This window comes from Podarcis liolepis (assembly GCF_965112155.1).
Source record: "Podarcis liolepis genome assembly, chromosome: 5".
NCBI lineage: Eukaryota > Metazoa > Chordata > Lepidosauria > Squamata > Lacertidae > Podarcis > Podarcis liolepis.
This window is the reverse complement of record NC_139556.1, coordinates 37,424,783-37,444,047: the sequence shown is the minus strand read 5'-3', so window position 1 is coordinate 37,444,047 and position 19,265 is coordinate 37,424,783. Positions and strand designations below refer to the sequence as shown.

General features: G+C 39.6%; 1 protein-coding gene across 2 annotated transcripts in view; it reads left to right on the top strand.

Moving 5' to 3' along the window:
- PRKG1 (protein kinase cGMP-dependent 1) overlaps nt 1-19,265 on the top strand; it is a 634,135-nt gene that overhangs the window by 160,002 nt on the left and 454,868 nt on the right. For both annotated transcript variants that reach the window (XM_083503064.1, XM_083503065.1), the window contains one exon: nt 14,080-14,246. In XM_083503064.1, the coding sequence (XP_083359190.1) occupies nt 14,080-14,246 (167 nt within the window). The remainder of the gene's footprint in view (nt 1-14,079; nt 14,247-19,265) is intronic.

The window sequence follows — 19,265 nt, the reverse complement described above, 5'->3', positions numbered from 1 at the left end:
AAGTGTAAGATGTGTAATTGGAATATCTTAATTATTATTTTAACTGGGAAGCAGTTAAAGCGGCGAGGGGGGGACACATCAATATTTTTTTATTTGTTTTGTGTGTGTTTTTTGTACTTGGAGGAGTGTGTTGAATTTTTTCCTACATGTAATTTCTGTATGGCAATTCTATATGGCAATTTACATGTTGGAAACACTTATTTTAATGCAATAATTGTACTGCACCAGGTTTTAATACCGTACTTTGTATTAGCTTTTTAATTCTTGTACATTGCTTTGGCGGTTCAAATCCCCGCAACGGGGTGAGCTCCCATGTTCGGTCCCAGCTCCTGCCCACCTAGCAGTTCAAAAGCACATCAAGGTGCAAGCAGATAAATAGGTACTGCTCCAGCAGGAAGGCAAACAGTGTTTCTGTGTGCTGCTCTAGTTTCACCAGAAGCGGCTTAGTCATGCTGGCCACATGACCCGGAAAAACTGTCTGCAGACAAACGTTGGCTCCCTCGGCCAGTAAAGCGAGATGAGCACCGCAACCCCAGAGTCGTTCACAACTGGACTTAACTGTCAGGGGTCCTTTACCTTTACCTTTTTTATAGAAATGCATGGTAACCAGGTGATGAGTGTGCCTGTTTAGTCCAGGTAGATGGGCAACTTCAGGGGACCTGCTGTCCCTCCTTATGGCTATTTATCTTTAAAATGAACTTGAACTGAATAGTTCTTCAAGCAGAGGACTGTCATCTGACAACCCTTCTTTGAGGACTAGAATATCCTCTGTAAAGCAGGACACTTGGCATTCTAGGAACAGGTGAAGACCAAGCATGTCTCTCAGAGATGCACAAGGTTCAGTGGTACTTGGATCGCCCTCCTTTTTCTTGTGGAACTCTCCTTCTGAATGCTTATACTCCACATTAAATCACAGTATGTCTGCACAGGAGCAAGCCCTATGTATTTCAATGGGACTAACACCAGGTAAGTATGTCTAGGATTGCAAGCTTAATAGACACAGTTGTTCTTTTAGTGCCGTGTTGTCAGGAAGCATTTTTGTGCTAATTTATGACATCCTGGCAATCTGCTGCATTTATTACAATCCCTTCCAACTGGAAGTGCCAAATTGTTATTCTTAAATGGAGAACACAACCTTAAAGGTTTATTTTTCCAGAATGGTTGTAGATATAGTGGTCATCTTAAAAAAATAATAATAAAAAAATTGGTTGTTTTATCTGCAGGCATGAAAGTGAAGTAGTTTACACTGGCTGAGAAAAGATCTATTGCAATTTACTGCTGACCTAAGTGCATTTTTACATTCTTGTAGCAGCTCTTTCGTTCTGTTCTTTGTTATGGCAGATTATGTTCCTCAATGTTAACTTTTAGTTTGTAGAATGAGAAAAGGCATGCAAGTGAGGGGAGCTGTAAGAGTGTTTAAAACAGGGGTCAGCAAACCTTTTCAGCAGGGGGCTGGTCCACTGTCCGTCAGACCTTGTGGGGGGGCAGACTATTTTTTGGGGGGTGGGGATGAATGAATTCCTATGCCCCACAAATAACCCAGAGATGCATTTTAAATAAAAGGACACATTCTACTCATGTAAAAACAAGCTGATTCCCAGACCATCCATGGGCTGGATTTAGAAGGCGACTGGGCTGGATCCGGCCCCCAGGTCTTAGTTTGCGTACCCGTGGTTTAAAAGGATAATGGTCAGAAGAGCGACTTCCAGTGTGTTCAGTAAATTTCAGAGGTTATAATCTTTTGTTCCTGGGACAATTCAGGGCCAATCAGTACACTTTTGTAAGTTTCCAACTTTGAAAAGAAATTTTTGCTTATGAAGAGGCATTTGGTTGACAGAAAAACCTGAAAATTGTGGTAACACGAGGTAAAACTCTTGCAGTCCTGCAACCAGCTACTTGCCTAGTTGTCTGTAGTAGGCATGAATCTCTTCCACATGATCACACAGGAAAACCTTTATAAATAGGATAACTATCCCCCCTTCTTTTTCTTGCATGCCATCTATGTGGCACAAACATGGGTATGTGTGGGTAGACAGACTGACATGAATGTTTGGGCTAGTAACTTCTGTGGGCTCATTTGCAAGACTGAGAGAACAGACTTTGCAGGCCTTCTAAACACAACTGCTAATTATAACTACAGAAAACCAGCAGTCCAATCATTAGGCAGAATGACTGAGGCACAGAAATATAGACACAACACGTAGGCTAATAACTGTTAAAGCATATATAATAGAATAATGATATCATTCAAAAAATAGAAATAAATCTATTAGAGTTCATATATACAATGTATCAGACCAGTGGCGCAGAACATCAAGCCATGTGTTCAAGATAGCCATGTGATCACGTGACCTGTGTTTCTGCTCATTTTGCTGTATCCGTGCTGCTAACTGTTGATGGAGAACTTCAAAGTCCCTGCTCTCCCTTCTAGTGGTTCTTTATCTCTAAAGTGGATTAGGGCTGGAGACATTCATAGATGGAAAGAATCACCAGTCCCAACTAGGGAAGAATGGTAAGCCAAACTTCTGGACCATGTTGAAATTGCAAAAACTGACTGGGAGACTCAGGAATCAGGAAGATAATGGCTTTAAAAAAGAATGGGGGAAATGCATAACTTACTTAGGAGACCATTGTAAACAAATAAAACATTAGCTGGACTTTAAAAATAACTTGTAAAGAAACAAAAGACATGGATAATTTAGAGAGATGAAAACTGTGGAGAACGTAATGATATGTAGTCTTAGAAAAATTATTTTAAGGACCCTTGTAGGGGATGGGGGAAAGTCATGAGATTCAGAAAATCTCATATATGGATATGTTAAAAAGCTTTTCTTCTTCATTGTTTTAAGTTTGTTCTTGTAAAAACCAATAAAAAATATTTCGAATAGGAATGGAGACATTCAGAGGACTGCCCTCTGTAATAGGACACCTGGCAACCCTAGGCAGCAGCCAAGGGTTTTCTCTGCCTCCCCCCATCATCCCCGAGACTCCTGCCTGCTCCACACTTTTGTTACAGAGGGCAGGGCTGTGTGTTCTCTAAGATAGCATTTAGGTGCAATTGAGAATCACTTTTCAACAGTGTTGAAGTAAGATTCAAATGTCAGGCCAGTCAGCTTTTGTCAGGGTGGGGGTGGGGAGTGGGTAGCATCTTGTCCTTTGACTCAGGTAGCAAAATTTCTTGGGAGTGGTTTGCCTGGGGCTCAATACTTCCTTGAAGCTGTTCTTTCAGTGCTGGAATCAATGGGTTTAATTCCAGATACAAGTGAACTGGTAATCAGTGAAGGTTGGTCCATTAGAGTGAATGAGAAACTGCTTCATCGCTCTCATTCTGCCCTCACCGGTATGGGTTGTTTTTTTACATTCAGCCAGTCAGTCTCTGCCTGTCATTGGCTCTGGGTCTACCTACTATTGGTCACCCTTTTTTCTATCGTACATTCCAGTCTCAGCCCTCACATTCATAATAGACTCTGGATCTGAATTCTGATGGATGCTTGCCTATTTACACAGTACTTGGTGTGGGATTTGCAGTACTGTACGTTTGATGCTTCCTTTTCAAACTGTAACATTTGCAAACTTACTAACCCTTCGAGTCCTATACAAAATTAGCCAGTTTGAAAAAAGGAAAAACCAGCCTACTTGTTAAAGTGAATGTACTTGATTCACACAGGAATAAACAGTAAATCACAAAGACAAGGTAAACAAGGTTCTCTATCTTTCTAATCAGAGCAGCAGAAAAGGAGCATAATGTATACAAATGACATTTTGCAGTGGCTGCAGAAGAGAGTAGAATGTTACCCCTTGTTTCTCAATTCTGAAATACATGTATCAGCATTTAACAGTCAATTTTACAGCTGCATCTCAAGTGCAATCAAAGAAGGAAAAGGGGAGGGGGAAGAATTGTTGCAAGTTGTCTGTCACTCAGGATAGTAGAAATCTTTTGAGATAATTTAATCAGTTGATCCTTCTGGCTCTGTGAGTAGGTCTCCTGGGTATACTCACCTACAAAGAGAAACTAGCAAGCCTAAGAAATTGCTAAGCTGATTTCCCACTGGCATTTGAACTCCAGGTTTTGTGGTGGAATAAATGACAGGTAACTATATTTTATTTCAATTAGGAAACAAAAAGAACATGGTTAATCTGTATATCTGTGTATCTGGTCTGGGGTGGTCAAATGTTGACTGACCATGTCCTTATTTATGACTATATTCCTTTCTCAATTTGTTCTCTATCACAACCAGCATTATTTCTGCTGTCATATACTTGTTAAAGAGATGCAAAGCTCAAAGAGAGTCTTAAAAGGTTCATTAGCCTTTTGAGGACCTAAAGGGTGAATCATCATCTTTTCAGACAAAACAGCTCAGCTTCCATTGAGAATTTAATCTCCTAAACACGTTCTGGAAAGGAATTTCCCCCAAATAGAGCATAATACAATACAGGAAAGTTTGTAATTACACTAAGCCATATGTTTTAAACTTGTAACATTAAATTTTAGTGTTGATGTAATATGTTTTATTAATGCAGCCTGAATATTTATAGCATCAAGCAAAGAGAAAAGAAGGAGACACCACAAAATGTGATGTCTATAATGTTTCTCATGGAAATGTCAGTATTAATGAATTGGTAACCTCTGTTTTCTTCTCTGGGAAAGTGCCTCTAAGATGGTGCTGGGCATACTTCCCACATGCAGACTTCTTAGGGCAGGGGTGCCCAATGTGGTGCCTCCAGATGTTGCTGGACTATAATTCCATTCACTCTTCTTCTTCTTCTTCTTCTTCTTCTTCTTCTTCTTCTTCTTCGGCGATCACTTGTAGCCAAGTAAGATTGTCTTCCATGAACACGGTCTTAACAGCGAATCCGTAAGTGACTGTGGAGGCCATTTTGGGATCCACATGCCCTTCCACAGTAGAGACAACATAGGTTTCCAGGCAGGAGTTTTTCATGGTGAGGGTTTGCCATATTGACTAACCCTGTCTTAAGACCTGGAATAGTCCCTCTTGGAATCATGGAACCAATGCCACTTTGCATGTGCTTCCCTTCACTGTCACAGGAGGTCGGAGCTGTTATGCTGAGGTAAAAAGGGTGCATATCGTAAAAATTAAAATGTGGCATTTCCACATTGTACCCCAAGTCTACTTGCAGCTACTTCATCATTATGCTGACATTGATTTTTTCTGAATGAGATAAATAAATTGGAAACAGACTGTATTAACTACATGTTTTGCTTTGTTTTTAAAAGCTAAATATTAGATAATGAATCATAGAATCATAGAATCATAGAGTTGGGAGAGACCACAAGGGCCATCGAGTCCAACCCCCTGCCAATGGTAACTAGTATATTCAATTGGATTGTGTGTGCTTAATATAGAAAACAACATCATGGTATATTCAAATCCTGGAAAGCAGTGTTCCCAGTCTTGGCATCCTTTGGCCATGGGAAAGCTACCAGAAGTCATTTTCCCCTGCTGCCAGATCTGTAAGCCTTCCAGAGACAACCATCCTCCTTCCTGTGTCCTAACAATTTGTTACTTTGGCTTTTCTTCCCTCCCAGTTAAATCTTGTCAGATTGTTTTACAGTCACATTGTTTACACATTTCATTCTTGAAACTTTCACACACACACAAGTTTTAGCTGCTGTTAGGGGGTGGCCATGTGACCTGCTTTTAAAAAAAGAACGGTCCTCTGTTTGAAGGGCCCCATTCCAAGTCCACTTTAAAGATTAAGAACCTTGAAGTTGTCCACCAACAGTTAGCAACACCTGGATGGCAGACTGAGCACACAGGTCACCTGGTCATACTTGGTTCCCCACTATGATGAGATGTATTACATTTCTATTTAAATTATAGTAATTATTGCTAATTTTGCATATATACTTATGAATCACCATATGCATATTTTATCCAAATCTGAGCATTCTGAGTCATGATTCAGCTCTCAATGAATTGTGTATGTTAGGTAGGTTTGTTTGTTTGTTGGTATTTCTGCAAATCATAGGATTCTCCTGAGCATGTTGATACCTCCCTCTTGTTTCTTAGTGGTCATGTTTTGGCTCCATTTCTGTCAGCACTAACCACCTGATTTCTGTATTAGTGTCACTGACTCTAATTCAGGCTTAGGAAATACTTCTCTCTGCTTTAAGCAAAAGAGTTCACAATGATCACATATGTTCTTTTAAATTTTACTTTCAATAACAGCCTTTAAGTAGAGCAAATTAGTGACTTTGCCTGCGCTTAGTGACCTTTGGTACGAAGAATTAGCCTCCAACTCTGTATGAATGACGTTGTCTAGTTTAATTTGGGACCCCTAATAATTCCACAGATAGGGTGGTGGAATGGGATTAAAGTGAGACAGATGCTGCAATGTTCATTTTCAATAAATTAAGGTGAAAAAATACTTTCTCTGGGTTTAGGCCTATATCATTTTTCAATTCCCATTCGAAGTGACTTCCATTTCTAAAATAATGATACTCACTATTGTTTAGAAAGTTGTCTTGGTAAACTGTATAATCTTATTAAACCTTCTGCAATAGATAGCTTTGGGGGAAAATATTAGATACACATGTTGTATAGAGGTCTATCAATGAAAATGAGGAATGATAATTAAACGATGCCTTAATGTGCCTGGGTCAAACAACACTTTCATGCCCTGCTTGCAAGTTTCAGAGACTTCTGGAGAAATGGACCTTCAGCTATTCATAAAATCATAGGAATATAGGAAGCTGCCTTATGCTGTCAGATCATTGATCCATCTAACTCAGAATTCTTGACACTGACTGGTAGAGGCACTCCATGGTTTCAGATGAGTTTTTCCCAGCTTAATCTGGAGATGATAGGGGTTGAACCTAGAGCCTTATGTTTTTAAAGTATAGGCTTTACCACTGACCTATGGCCCTCTCCCTTGCAGCAGACTCCCATCCAGGTACTGACTTAGTCTGGTCCCAGTGAGCTTCCCAGATTAAATGGGATTGACCTTGTTTAGGGCAGTACAGCCCCCACTAATCCAGAGAAACAATTCTTAAATTTTAAAGATTTCAGTGCTTTGGCTTGAAGAATCTAGTCAAGTGAGGAACAAAGTACATGTTAGAATCTCCTGCTGTATTAAGTTGCAAAGCTGCAGTGCAATGAAAATACAAAGGTTAGTTAGTCTGTCACCAGCATCTGTGTTAATTTTATACTGGGTTCATCTGCCATCAGGAATTGCCATCAGGAATAAGGAGGAATGAAAGAAAGGTCATGCCTTCACCTTCCCCCGCCTCTTCATTCAAGCAAACAAACAAACCTGCCTTCACTCTCTGTGATTTCAATGGCATTCAGTCACGTACCAACAAACTCAGGTTCCATAAATATAATTGTGTGGGTCGCATTGCACAACAAACCTGCTTCCCCGAAAGGCCCCGTTCACTTTGGGCTGTGGTCTCACCCACCACCAGTGTGTGGTCCCTAGCAGATTACTTTCAATATTGCCCTACACAAAAAAAACGAATCTGCACTCCTGGATTAAATGAACAAATAAAGAAATGTCCATTGGCTGTATCCCCTCTCTGCCCTTTGGAAATGATGTCAACCTTAGTGTTTGTGCTTCTTTAGAGCTGTTTTTGATGTCTTTTGTGGTACAAAACTCAGCTGAAATTCAAGCTTGGTTGTATGTCACGACACCTTGTGCACCTCCTGAGCTGTTAAAAGTCTGAACCCCTTAATATAATGTAAACTCATCAGGTGTTCAATCCAGTTCTGAAATTCTAATCTCTGCTCTTTTATGCTTTGTGATTGATTTAGAAAGAGATGCTAATTAACTTTTGTCATAATGTTTATTATATGTGACTGATGCTATTAACCCTACGAGGAATTAAAACGTCCACATCGTCCAAATGTTTTCAAAAGACTTCCATAAACAGTAATTGTGCTCTGTATAATTTATGTATAACTGGCAGATTAACTCTACTCAATCACTGCACTGTGAGCAAATTACCTGCTAATTATACTAGTCTGAACTTCTCTTGTTTTCTAAGTGTACAGCACTTAAAGGTGTTCTGTATCAGTGATCACATTAAACCTTTCTAGTCTTATGAAATGCAAAAAAGTGAGAGGCTTACATTGTCTTTTGGTATTATTCCCTGGAAAACCAAACCAAACCACAACCCCCGCAAATCAGCCAAGCAACAGTCTGTCCCACCCAACACCCCCCAACCACAAAAACACCCAACACATCACCCTTCTCAAATTGTAACAGGCAGCACTTCCAAATGCTCTCCCTTCCCATCATTCCCCCAGTTCTTCCAGACACTTATCAGGCAGTTCCTCTTCCTTTCCTTAAAAAAATAGAATAGAATAAAAAGTCAACTCAGCTGTGCAAACTGGAAAGCAAAGCACCAGCTCCAAGCACCCTTCTTCCTTTCCTATTCTAAGAGTGCCTCTGAGGCCAGGTGGAGTTCAGAGGCATTTTGGGGAGAAGACAGTGACTGGAAACTCGAGCTTTTCTCCTAATGGTAAAACTACATATCAGTGAACCATAATAACTCCCCAAATTTGCTACTAATTAGGAAGGACAGGAAGCATGGGGTGGTGGTGACAATGGAGATGTCGGGGACACCTCTAAACACAACGTTGGTGGCCCCAAGGCTAAATGAATATTCCCAAAAGCCTACCTGCCTTGAAATGTGTCCAGTAAAAATGGTAGGCTTGTTTAGATTGTCTCTAGTAAGAAGCTCAGTTCAATGAAGTAGCTTTTTGTTTCCAAAAAACAAAGGAAAGTACAGTAGCCAAAGGCTATTTGTTGTCCCGAAAAAGAAAAGCAAAGGATGAGTTAAATGTCTTATTTCATAGATAACAGAAATTATGTAAAACTTAAGCACAACTGCGTGGGTTTGGTTTTTAATAAAGCATGATATGAGGTTCAGATACTTTCAGAACTGTCCCTAATATCAATGTATTTTTATCTGAAGTAACTATTCAATTATACAAGATGTAAACTGCATTTCATTAAATGCTCTAGAGGAAATTAATCACTGCTGTTTGGCAGGTACCTGGGAAAAATGTGAATGTACAAGATTTGCAATGATGCTAAGCTGCTCTCATGGTGTCTGTAATGAATTAAACCTCACCAAGATGAAAAACACGTACTAGTTGTATTTTAATTAGTTATCTGCCATAACATAGTGTACAACTAAGTAAGGCAAAAAGATTCTTCCACCGCTGCTACACTTCTGCTGTTGTTCTTTTGACTAAAGTACATGGTAGGATGAATGAACTGAGCGATATAAGATGGGACTTAGGAGAAACATGATCAACTTTTGAAATTGAATCAAATGATAAAATTGTGGTTTTAAGTGTGAGAGTACATGAAATCAATACAGTGGTACCTCGGGTTAAGTACTTAATTCATTTCAGAGGTCCGTTCTTAACCTGAAACTGTTCTTAACCTGAAGCACCACTTTAGCTAATGAGGCCTCCTGCTGCTGCCGCGCCGCCAGAGCATGATTTCTATTCTCATCCTGAAGCAAAGTTCTTAACCCGAGGTACTATTTCTGGGTTAGCAGAGTCTGTAACCTGAAGCGTATGTAACCTGAAGCGTATGTAACCCGAGGTACCACTGTATATGGAAACTATGAGCACATGGAGCTTTTATTGCCAGTTGTAGAAGAGTTGCTCACAAATGACGTGTGTGTGTGTGTGTGTGAGAGAGAGAGAGAGAGAGAGAGAGAGAGAGTTTGTATGAGAGAGTTGCCAACTCCAAAACTGTTTTAACAGGGAAGTCTTGAGATGCAAATATCACTTTCACTTGGAATTTGCTGGTGTGAATTTTGAGGGAAATTTGGTTTAGATTCCATTTTAATGATGCTGCTATTATCAAGAAACATCACTTGGTTGTACAAAGAAACAGTATAATTGCAGCCGTTCTACAAAGCACTTGTCTACACCTACATACTTTGCAGTGTGATCATTGTATATTACATTATATATAATAACTTTTTAGTAAAATGCACAACATTTGTTTGTGTTTTACATGAAAATCCCTGCCAGTGTAATATTTGGGGAGCAGTGGTGATGATAATGGGTTTGAGGAGACCCAGAGGCACACAGATCAATAAAAAAAGTGGACATATTCTGGATCTTTGCTCCACCAGCAACGGTGCAGCCATTGTAGAAAAAGTTTAAAATGAAGAAGAAAGAAAACACATTATGACCTGTGTCATTAATGTGGCACTATCATGTGGCACTATCATTTTTGTAAACTGCTTAGAGGTCTCATTACAATCAAAGGGCAAATATATTTTGTTCAATGAATGTAGGACCCTCCGTAGACCAACCCTAGCAGTGTCATTGTTTGAGAAGCTGTATCATTTTACTAGCAAGAAATGTGGCTTTAAATATTTAGGTGTGTTTCAGTTCACTTCTTTCTGCAGAGCTTTTCAATCCCCCCCAAATGCTCGATTTGAAGTTTATGTTAGCAGCAAGTTTATATAAAAAAATACTGTGCATAATATTTAATATGCTTGTGGGATTTGTCTGGGGTGCAGTTGTCCAATTACTACAGGAACCTTTCGTTGTTGTCATTGTCAGTAAAGTATTGTTTGTTTACAATTTTTGTCTAAAATCCTAGCTTGCAGGGCTAGCACAAACCATAATTTGCAAGTTTGGGAGGAATTTCCATGTGCAAGGGGGAAGATAAGAGAGAATCTTTGAACACATGCCTAATTCCAAGCTCTTCAACATAGTGCCAAATCGTACTAGTTTGCCATCATGTCTGAACTGAGCCAGAGATGTCAGTCAAAGGTCACAGTGGGTCAAGGTATAGAGAACTGGAAAACAGTTTATATTTGATCAAAGACAGAAGAATAGCTAGTGGAGATAACTGAGAATAATTTTTATGCAGTCTGCACAGCTAACAAGGCAAATAATCCTACTGACCAGAATTTGAGAAAGATGTACTAAACTAAAGGAAGATCAGGGAGAAGGAAGTTCCTGTACTTTCAATGAAAGGTTACAAGAATGAATTTTAAAAGAATAAAAGAACAAAGATCTTGGTATTGTGGTTGAAACTTGAAGGACATACTGGAAAGAAATGTTAATAACCTAAAGCTATGCACACTGACCTGGGAGTAAGCCCTAGTGAACACTGACTTACTTCTGAGTAAACATACATTTATGTTGGAACTGTATACATATTCTAAATTTAATATTTTGCTCTTAGATTGAAAGTTGACTGTTATTATGGAAGAAGAGCAATGTGGCTTTGTTCTCAAATAGATTACCCGGGTGTTCTTGTGAAGACACTTCTACCATATCAATTTGGGGGGTAGAGACTATGCGATGCATTAAATATAATTATGCATGCCACTTAGACTCCTGGCCATGTCTAGCTCTAGCAGCTGGCATGGCTGGGCATGTGCTGTATGATCCAGACTGGTTCAGCAGCTAACCAAAGTGACAGCATGCAGAGATGTCCCCAGAGGCACTGCAGAGGAGATAGTATTGAAAGACTGACTTGCATATCTTTTTGGAAGAGTCACAGATTACATTATCTGTATTTTTTTTATATATAAAAGAACAATACTTATAGTTTGTGCTGTTAAAATGCCAAGGTGTACAGTTTTGTAAGGTGATTAGAATATGATTGCAACAGACTATCTGATAGGGCAGCGTACATACTCTCCAACATTTCTGGTGAAAATAGCGACGTCCAGTGCTATTTTTCTAGAAAAAGAGGTGCTGGAACTCACCACGAGCACCTCCCTCATTCTCTTAGAATGGCCATGGCGCCCACCTGAGAGGTTCTATAACTGAATTCAGGTGAGTTCCGGCTGGAAAAAAGCCATGGGTCCTATTCCATACCCTCCAACATTTCTCCGATGAAGGTAGGGGTGTTCTAAGAAAAAGTGGCACATTCCAGGATCAAATCGGAAACCAGGATGGCTTCTGTAGATTTGGGTCTGTCCCTGGAAAATAGGGTCACTTGGAGACTCTGAGCGTAACAGCATGAGAACATACAAAGCTTGAGGATGAGCTTACTTATGCTGAATGACCTGATGATCAGCTCGGTGCTATGAATGAAGTAACAACAAATTGTAACTCATTACGAAGACCATTGCTCCTAGATGGGTGCCCCTTATTTAGAAGGCTATGTATAATATTGTTATGAGTTTTTGTGGGGGGGGGGGGAGTAGGCTGTAGGCTTGAGCCCCGCTTCAAATTCCTGGATGCAGCATGGATTCAATTGCTGGAATAGCCAGGCCAGCCTTGTAATGGTCTGCTAAGTAAGTATGGGTCGTTAAGGTAACAAAGGGAGTGGCTCTGTGCCAGAGGAAAAAAACGAGTGGGTCTCCTTCCCTCAACTGTCTGTTTGTTAAAAAGACAAAAGGCCAGATTTTTGGAGAGTTGAGTGATGTGAGCTAGAAGCCAGAAGCAAAACTAGCAGGCTAGAAAGGGAGAGAGAGAGAGAGAGAGAGAGAGAGAGAGAGAGAGAGAGAGAGACCTGATTTCTGTTGGAATCCAAGGCTATGGCTATGGGAGAAGCAGGACCTCATCCAGGCTATCACCTCAACACAGGAGGATAGCCTGGCTTATATGTTAACCTTTGCTGGATCCAGGGGTTAGAAGAGTCCCAAATTCATAACACTCCCCAGCAACACCAGGAGAGCCACAAGTTTCCTACCCCTGTATAAGTTTTTTGGGGGAAAACTGAGAGGGGGAAAACAACCTTCAATACATAGTTCTCTAAGCAATTAAACCAGCCAACCTTCTCTCCCCTGGTTGGTTGGAGAATCTAGGAAACAGCAGACGTTTCTGCTCCACACATTGTATGTGAAGTGCTATTTGCATGCACCCACAGTCACCCACATGCTCTCCCTTAATGTTGAAGCTACCTTGAGACCATAAAATATTTATTTGGCATATATTTAAATAATAACTAAAGGCAGGTTTTGGCAAACAAAATTAACCAAGAATCTCACAAATACACATGGATGTATGATATTTATCTTTTGAATGTTACCATTTATAAATTATGTTCTTTAAGCCCCTGTTTGTTCACATTTATAATTTTCAGATGCTCATTTGCACAAAATCCCTTAAGAAGCTTTTAAACAATTATTGTCTGTAATCTTTATGTTGTTCACTGTATTATCAGATGGATAAAGATAGATTTGATAGACATACTGGGGGAAATTCAATATGTAAATTATGATGAGTAGAGCACAGTTAACATTTGTGCTTGAGTGATTCAGAGTAGTAGATAATTCTTCAAGTCTTATGCTGATGCTTCATTAAAAGCTTTGTAAAACATTATGAAAAAACAAAGGGATTGGTCCTACCTGCATTGTTGAGATACTGAACTATGGGGATTTTTGAAAGGTTATTCAAAAACTACAGAACTATTACAAGTACCACTGGGAAGAACATAGTCCTTTTAACAGTTATTGAAAAATATAATTACAAAAAGCTATGTGGTTACTCTATATTTCTTTCATTAAAACCAGATGACCTCAAACCTTTAAAGAAGTTTTTATATAACTAAGACACTTCTATAATTTTTGGTATTTGATGCTGATGGAACTGCTGAGGTAAAGTTGGTGGGAGTTACTACATGAAGTTATTGTTGTTCATAACAGTATAGTTTTTCTTGAAGAGATGTCTGAATTTTAGACTGCTTTATTCCTACAACATGATTGCAGTTTTTTGTATTTTTGACTTAGAACAATTAACAAGTCCCCAGATTATGTACATTCTGTTTCAATGGGTGCTAAGCATAGACTAAGTAGTGACAGTATTTGCATAACTATTCTTCTCTTGTGGTTCATAAACAGGAAAGGTCAATCTTAAAAACAAATTCTGAACATACAGGTGTTCAGCACCCCACTTCCCACCCCCACTCCCCTGCTTCTAGATTTAGATTTTGTGAATAAGTTGTATTGTATATGCATAGAATGGGGTGTGTGGGTGTGGGTGGTGTGAATTGTTTGTTGTAAGTATTTTCCAAAACTAAAAAGTAAGAATTTTTAAATATATATATATATTTCACATTCGCACATGCTGCTTTTGGGTGTTGATTAGCACATTTTGACATATCTTTCCTTTCTCTCCATAGGTCAAAGGATCTAATAAAGGAAGCTATTCTTGACAATGACTTCATGAAGAATCTAGAACTGTCACAGATCCAGGAGATTGTGGATTGTATGTATCCAGTGGAATATGGCAAGGACAGCTGCATTATCAAAGAGGGAGATGTCGGTTCACTGGTATATGTCATGGAAGGTATGTCGTACAGCTGTTTCATTCATCTATATATATGTTTTCCCTCTTAACTGCTTCCAGAGGGACTATTGCTACATTACATGGAACATTCCATAGTGGCTAGAGAAGGCAATGGTACTCTTATAAAGGGTTTCCACTCATTGCATGTTGTTTTCATACCCAGTATGGTACTACTAGAATTCATCTTTAACTATATCAGTAAGACTGTGGTGCATCTGCACTTACACCAATTCAGGGTTGGGGAATCTGTGGCATTCCAGGTGATTATTGGCCTCAGTCTCCTATTATCCTTGACCATTGGTCCTGATGGCTGAGGCTGATGGAACTGGAGTCCTACAACACCTGGTACAAGGGTGGGCAGAATTCATATTTGAGCGATCTTCTTTGTTCTTTGCTCAAACCCTGAGATTTATGAGCCAGAGCCTAGTGCAAAAGACACACACTTAGATGTAAAGAATTCTAAGCCCAGGACTTGTTTTGAGTTCTAGAACTGCCTGTAGCTCATAGTCCACTCCTTGTTACCTTCAAGGATTCTTCATTTCAATGCTATAATTTAGGGTGGGAGGGGAAACACATCTTTTTTTCTGCTGTTCTTAAATAACAACAACTAAAAACTCCTTGTCTATTTCAAATTACCCAGAGATCTTGCAGTAGACCCATATCTGCCCACTCCTGGTTATTAGGGCTACAGGTAACCCACCCTGGTTACAGTGCATTGTTTTGAACAATACCGCTGAAGTGAGAGTGTTGCAAATCTAGTCTCTTTCACTTTGAGTGAGAAACCATGTGGTGGTGTGTAGTGCCCTACTGCTATACAGAGGTTGTGAACACACTTATCTGCAGATTGGGTGCAGGGCTAAAGTACATATTGAGTGAGTGAATGGATTGGACTACACGGGCAGAATCCAGTGCAGATTTTTGTTGATACAGACACACCCTGATTGCTTCCCAATATATCAGTTTAGAACACTGCTATATTGTGCATATTCAGCTGAGTGAAAGGCACACACATTGCAGAACTGCTTAGGAAATTTCACTATGCGTATTATCTAGATGTATATTTTAATCACGTTTGCATGATGTTTTCAGATCTGGGGATGATTCACAGTTTCTGTGAAATTCTAAACTGGAAAGCGGACTTAATACTTTGATCATACCCTAGGGTTGTCTTATTTCAAAAAGTAAAAACCAGGACATCCCAAGCTTTTTTTTCCCTAAAAAAAAAGCTGAAATAATGTGATTGATTTGCCTAAGATCCAGGACAAAGTGCCGCCTTTCAGAAATCCCCCTCGGACCTCAATTCCACGTTTGAAATCCTGGTAATGTCTGAGGAAATCCAGGCATATGGCAGCCCAGTCATACCCTATCATCTCTTTAACTATTTGGTTACATGTGGAATCCTGTTGTCATCTTTGGAGTACACAACATAAGAAGGTAGTGACTGTAGTTTTAGGCTGTCAAAAAACTAGAAGTTTGAAGACCTGTATTTGAAAACTTGAATTGACCTGTTGACATTACTACATATAGATCATTCATTTTAAGAGATCAGAAAAGTGAAAAATTATCACTTAGTGCAGTGTTTTTAATACTAAGATTGCTGATTATAAAGTACCTTGATAGCTTCATGCATTATAAGTATCACTTAATTGCAAAATATTGTTCTTATCCTTAATTTGTATTACATGATGTAAGAAGTTTTATCATGTTGCTACAGCACTGTCAGATGTTCTGAAAGGAGGAACTGAAGAGCTTTACAGTCTCAAGGGCCCAAGATAGGTTTAATAATCTATCTGTTTCCTGTATAACAATTTAATTTCAGAGAATATGACAGGCTTCTGAGAACTGAGTTTTCTCCTTGTGTTTTCAACACCTTTGAAAACAGCTGGTGGTGCAGTTGTTGGCACTGCATTTATACATGTTTTATTTGTCATTATCAAAGGGTCTAATTTGGCAGATTTTTGTTCACGTTTGTGGGGTTTTTTGCACCAGTAAACAACCCAGGCAAATTGATACATTTTCTGGTCACAATCTAATACCATGGATTTCCAATATTTAAGGCTGCTTGCTAGGGGTTGGATTGTAGAGTTTTTACGGGGCTCAGTGCATCTCCCATAAGTCTCTAGCTTTCTGGTTTGGTGTGAAAAAAATGGACCAATTATTACAATATTGTGTAGTATATTGCTTTTCTGGGTAAAATGGTCCAGCCCGGATTGAAGCATTTTTAGTTAAATGTTTTCAATGACAGAAATTTAAGCACATACTTACTCACCTGTTGAAATCTATGGAACAATGTTTAACTTTGCCTGTGTCAATCATGCCCTTCCTTGTTTTGGTTCCTTAAATAAATAAAAGGAGCCTCAAAGTTACAAATTATGCTTTGAAATGTAATTTTATTCCAAAACCTTAATGCTACTCTTACATCACTTTTTTTAAAAAAAGCTGCTGTCGTAAGTTTGTTTTCCTATCCTTTTAAGGCTAAGCCCTTTTGTCCAAGAGCAGTTTTGTTTTTCTTTCAGCTTTGGGAATGCATGCTTGACTAGAACAATGTTGTGCATTATGAATTGGTGACTGAGAGAGGTCCCTGAACTTGGTAGCACAATCCTAACTATGTCTACTCAGATTTAAGTCCTATCAAATTAAATAGGGTTTACTCCCAGGTAAGTGTGGTGGTTATGATTGCAATTTTTCCACACTGTGCAGGAAGCAGTACTAACAAATTTTATGTTGCAGTTTCATATACGAAACAATAACTTCAAAATTTCCATTGGCATGATATATGAGAACAAAAAAATACGTTACCAGGAAATAAAGGCGTTTCTCAAAATGTTAGTATTTTATTGATATTTAAGTGACACTGGCAGAGGAGAACTTCAGGTTCAATTAAGAGTGCTTAATCCTCCCGCTACAAAAGTCTCCAGGGCATTTTTATTACCTTCCCTCATCCTGGCAGTCTCTGAGACTATAAATAAGCACAGGTAGGGGGGAAATGGTCTCAGGGATGGGACTTTTGCAGAGAAGAATCAGTGGGTGCTGGAGGGTTATGCACCTCTTCCTCCCACCTAGTGATTCTCCCCTGTAAGTGTTGCCCCCAATTCGTGTTATACTTTCGGGAACACTTAACACTTGACACAATTATGCAGCAGCATCCTAGGTGAAATACCAACTACTTTGTAAATGAGCTCTTCCAGCATCTGGATGTGTTAAAATGCATGGGCATGGGCACATCTTAATTTTATGCGAAACTGAAGTACTTTTCAAAATTAAATTTTTGATTATTTATTTATAAATGCTTGTGTACCACTGTATCATAAAAAATATCAAAGCAATTTACAACAATATCAACATATAATAAAAACAATGTAAGCGCTTAAAGTCAAGAGCCATCAGCTAACTGTTATGAAAAGAGGATTGCATAATTTTCTCCATAGGACTGGTGGCACGGAAGTACTTTCAGCAGGTGTTGTTAAAAGCTGAAACAGAAGGCACCAGCTGAATCTCTAGTGGCAGAGCATTCCACAAGACTAGGCCAATGACACTAAAGACTTGGGTTCTTGTTGTCTGATGAGCCTTTCCAACTCCAGAGCTAGCCAATGACATATATTGATGACTGAGTTGGGATATAAGGTTTTGGCTGTTTCTAAGGTACAGGGCTTCGTAAATTAATACAGATGGACCATGATTGGTCTAGAGCAGGGGTCTGCAACCTTTAAGACAAAAAGAGCCACTTGGACCCATTTCTGAAGGGGGGAAAAACTGGGAGCCGCAAAACCATTGCGACATTTAAAACAAATATATCTCCGGAGCCGCGATCTGACAGCGGGCGGGAAGGTGACGTCGGGACGGTGCGTGACTAACGCACGCACCGCTCCCATGCAACGTCACAGCCAGTACAGCGCCCACCACAGTGGGGAGTGTCGGGGCACACAATGCGCCTCCTCCCCTCGCTAGTATCCGCCCCGGAGCCACGGCAAAGGTGTAAAAGAGCCACATGCGGCTCCGGAGCCGCGGGTTGCAGACCCCTGGTCTAGAGTGAGATAAACCAGGAGCCTGGTTTTGAACGATGTAATGTTAAGCCAATCTATGGCTTACCTCACAGTTGTGCAGTAGTGGCAAGAGGGCAGAAGGAGTAAAGCAGCTGCTATCTTATCTGGAAATCTACAAAGCTTCCTATTCACACTAAGCCATGGTTTGGCAGACTGGGTCAATATATAGATATAAATGGGGTCCAATTTCTACAGAGATCTTGCAATAAATTGAGAACCTTAAAAAGGTTGAGAATTAGTGCTAACCTGGATTGTAAGAATTCATGTGCCACAGTACTATTGGCTCCCATAGAGTTGTAAGGTCCCTGCAACATCAGCTAGCTGTTACTGGGAAGTACAGCCCAGTCTGTTGATGGTCACCAGATGTGATAATGCAGAGAATGCTTTCAGGCTTCTGGAATTTATCTGGCTTAACCAGTCTAGGTGTATCTGCGTACTGAAAATGAAATTATAAAGAAATTAAACAAAGTAATGGATAATGGCAACTATAGTGATGTGATGGTAGCAAGATCAAATGCTCGGTTTCACTGGTAATATACATTTCCACTAGAGCTTACTTGTGTGTCACTGATTCATGACTACTTGCAGAATATACTGTTTATGATGTACTCATTTACCACACAGAGGAGCATATATTTAATTAGCTGACATATTTTGTGTTTCAACATTTGAGTGGAACCTTAGAAACACTTCCAGAAGTGTCTCCCTTCTACCTGCACTACATCTGGTAGAAAACACAGTTTTTGTTCTTTAAGCTTCTCAAAATGTTGAGCTCCATAATTCCAGGGTCTTCCTGGGTCAACTGTTAGCAGGGATCCAGAGTGGACCAGCCTCCCATACTTTTCTCTTTCCTTATTTTCCTGCACAACACATATCAGCAGCAGACCTCAAACTATTTTTAAGAAACAATTATTCAGAGGGGGCCAATCTGCTTTTCAACTGCAATAGAAATTGGTGCATAGATGAACGTTCTCCT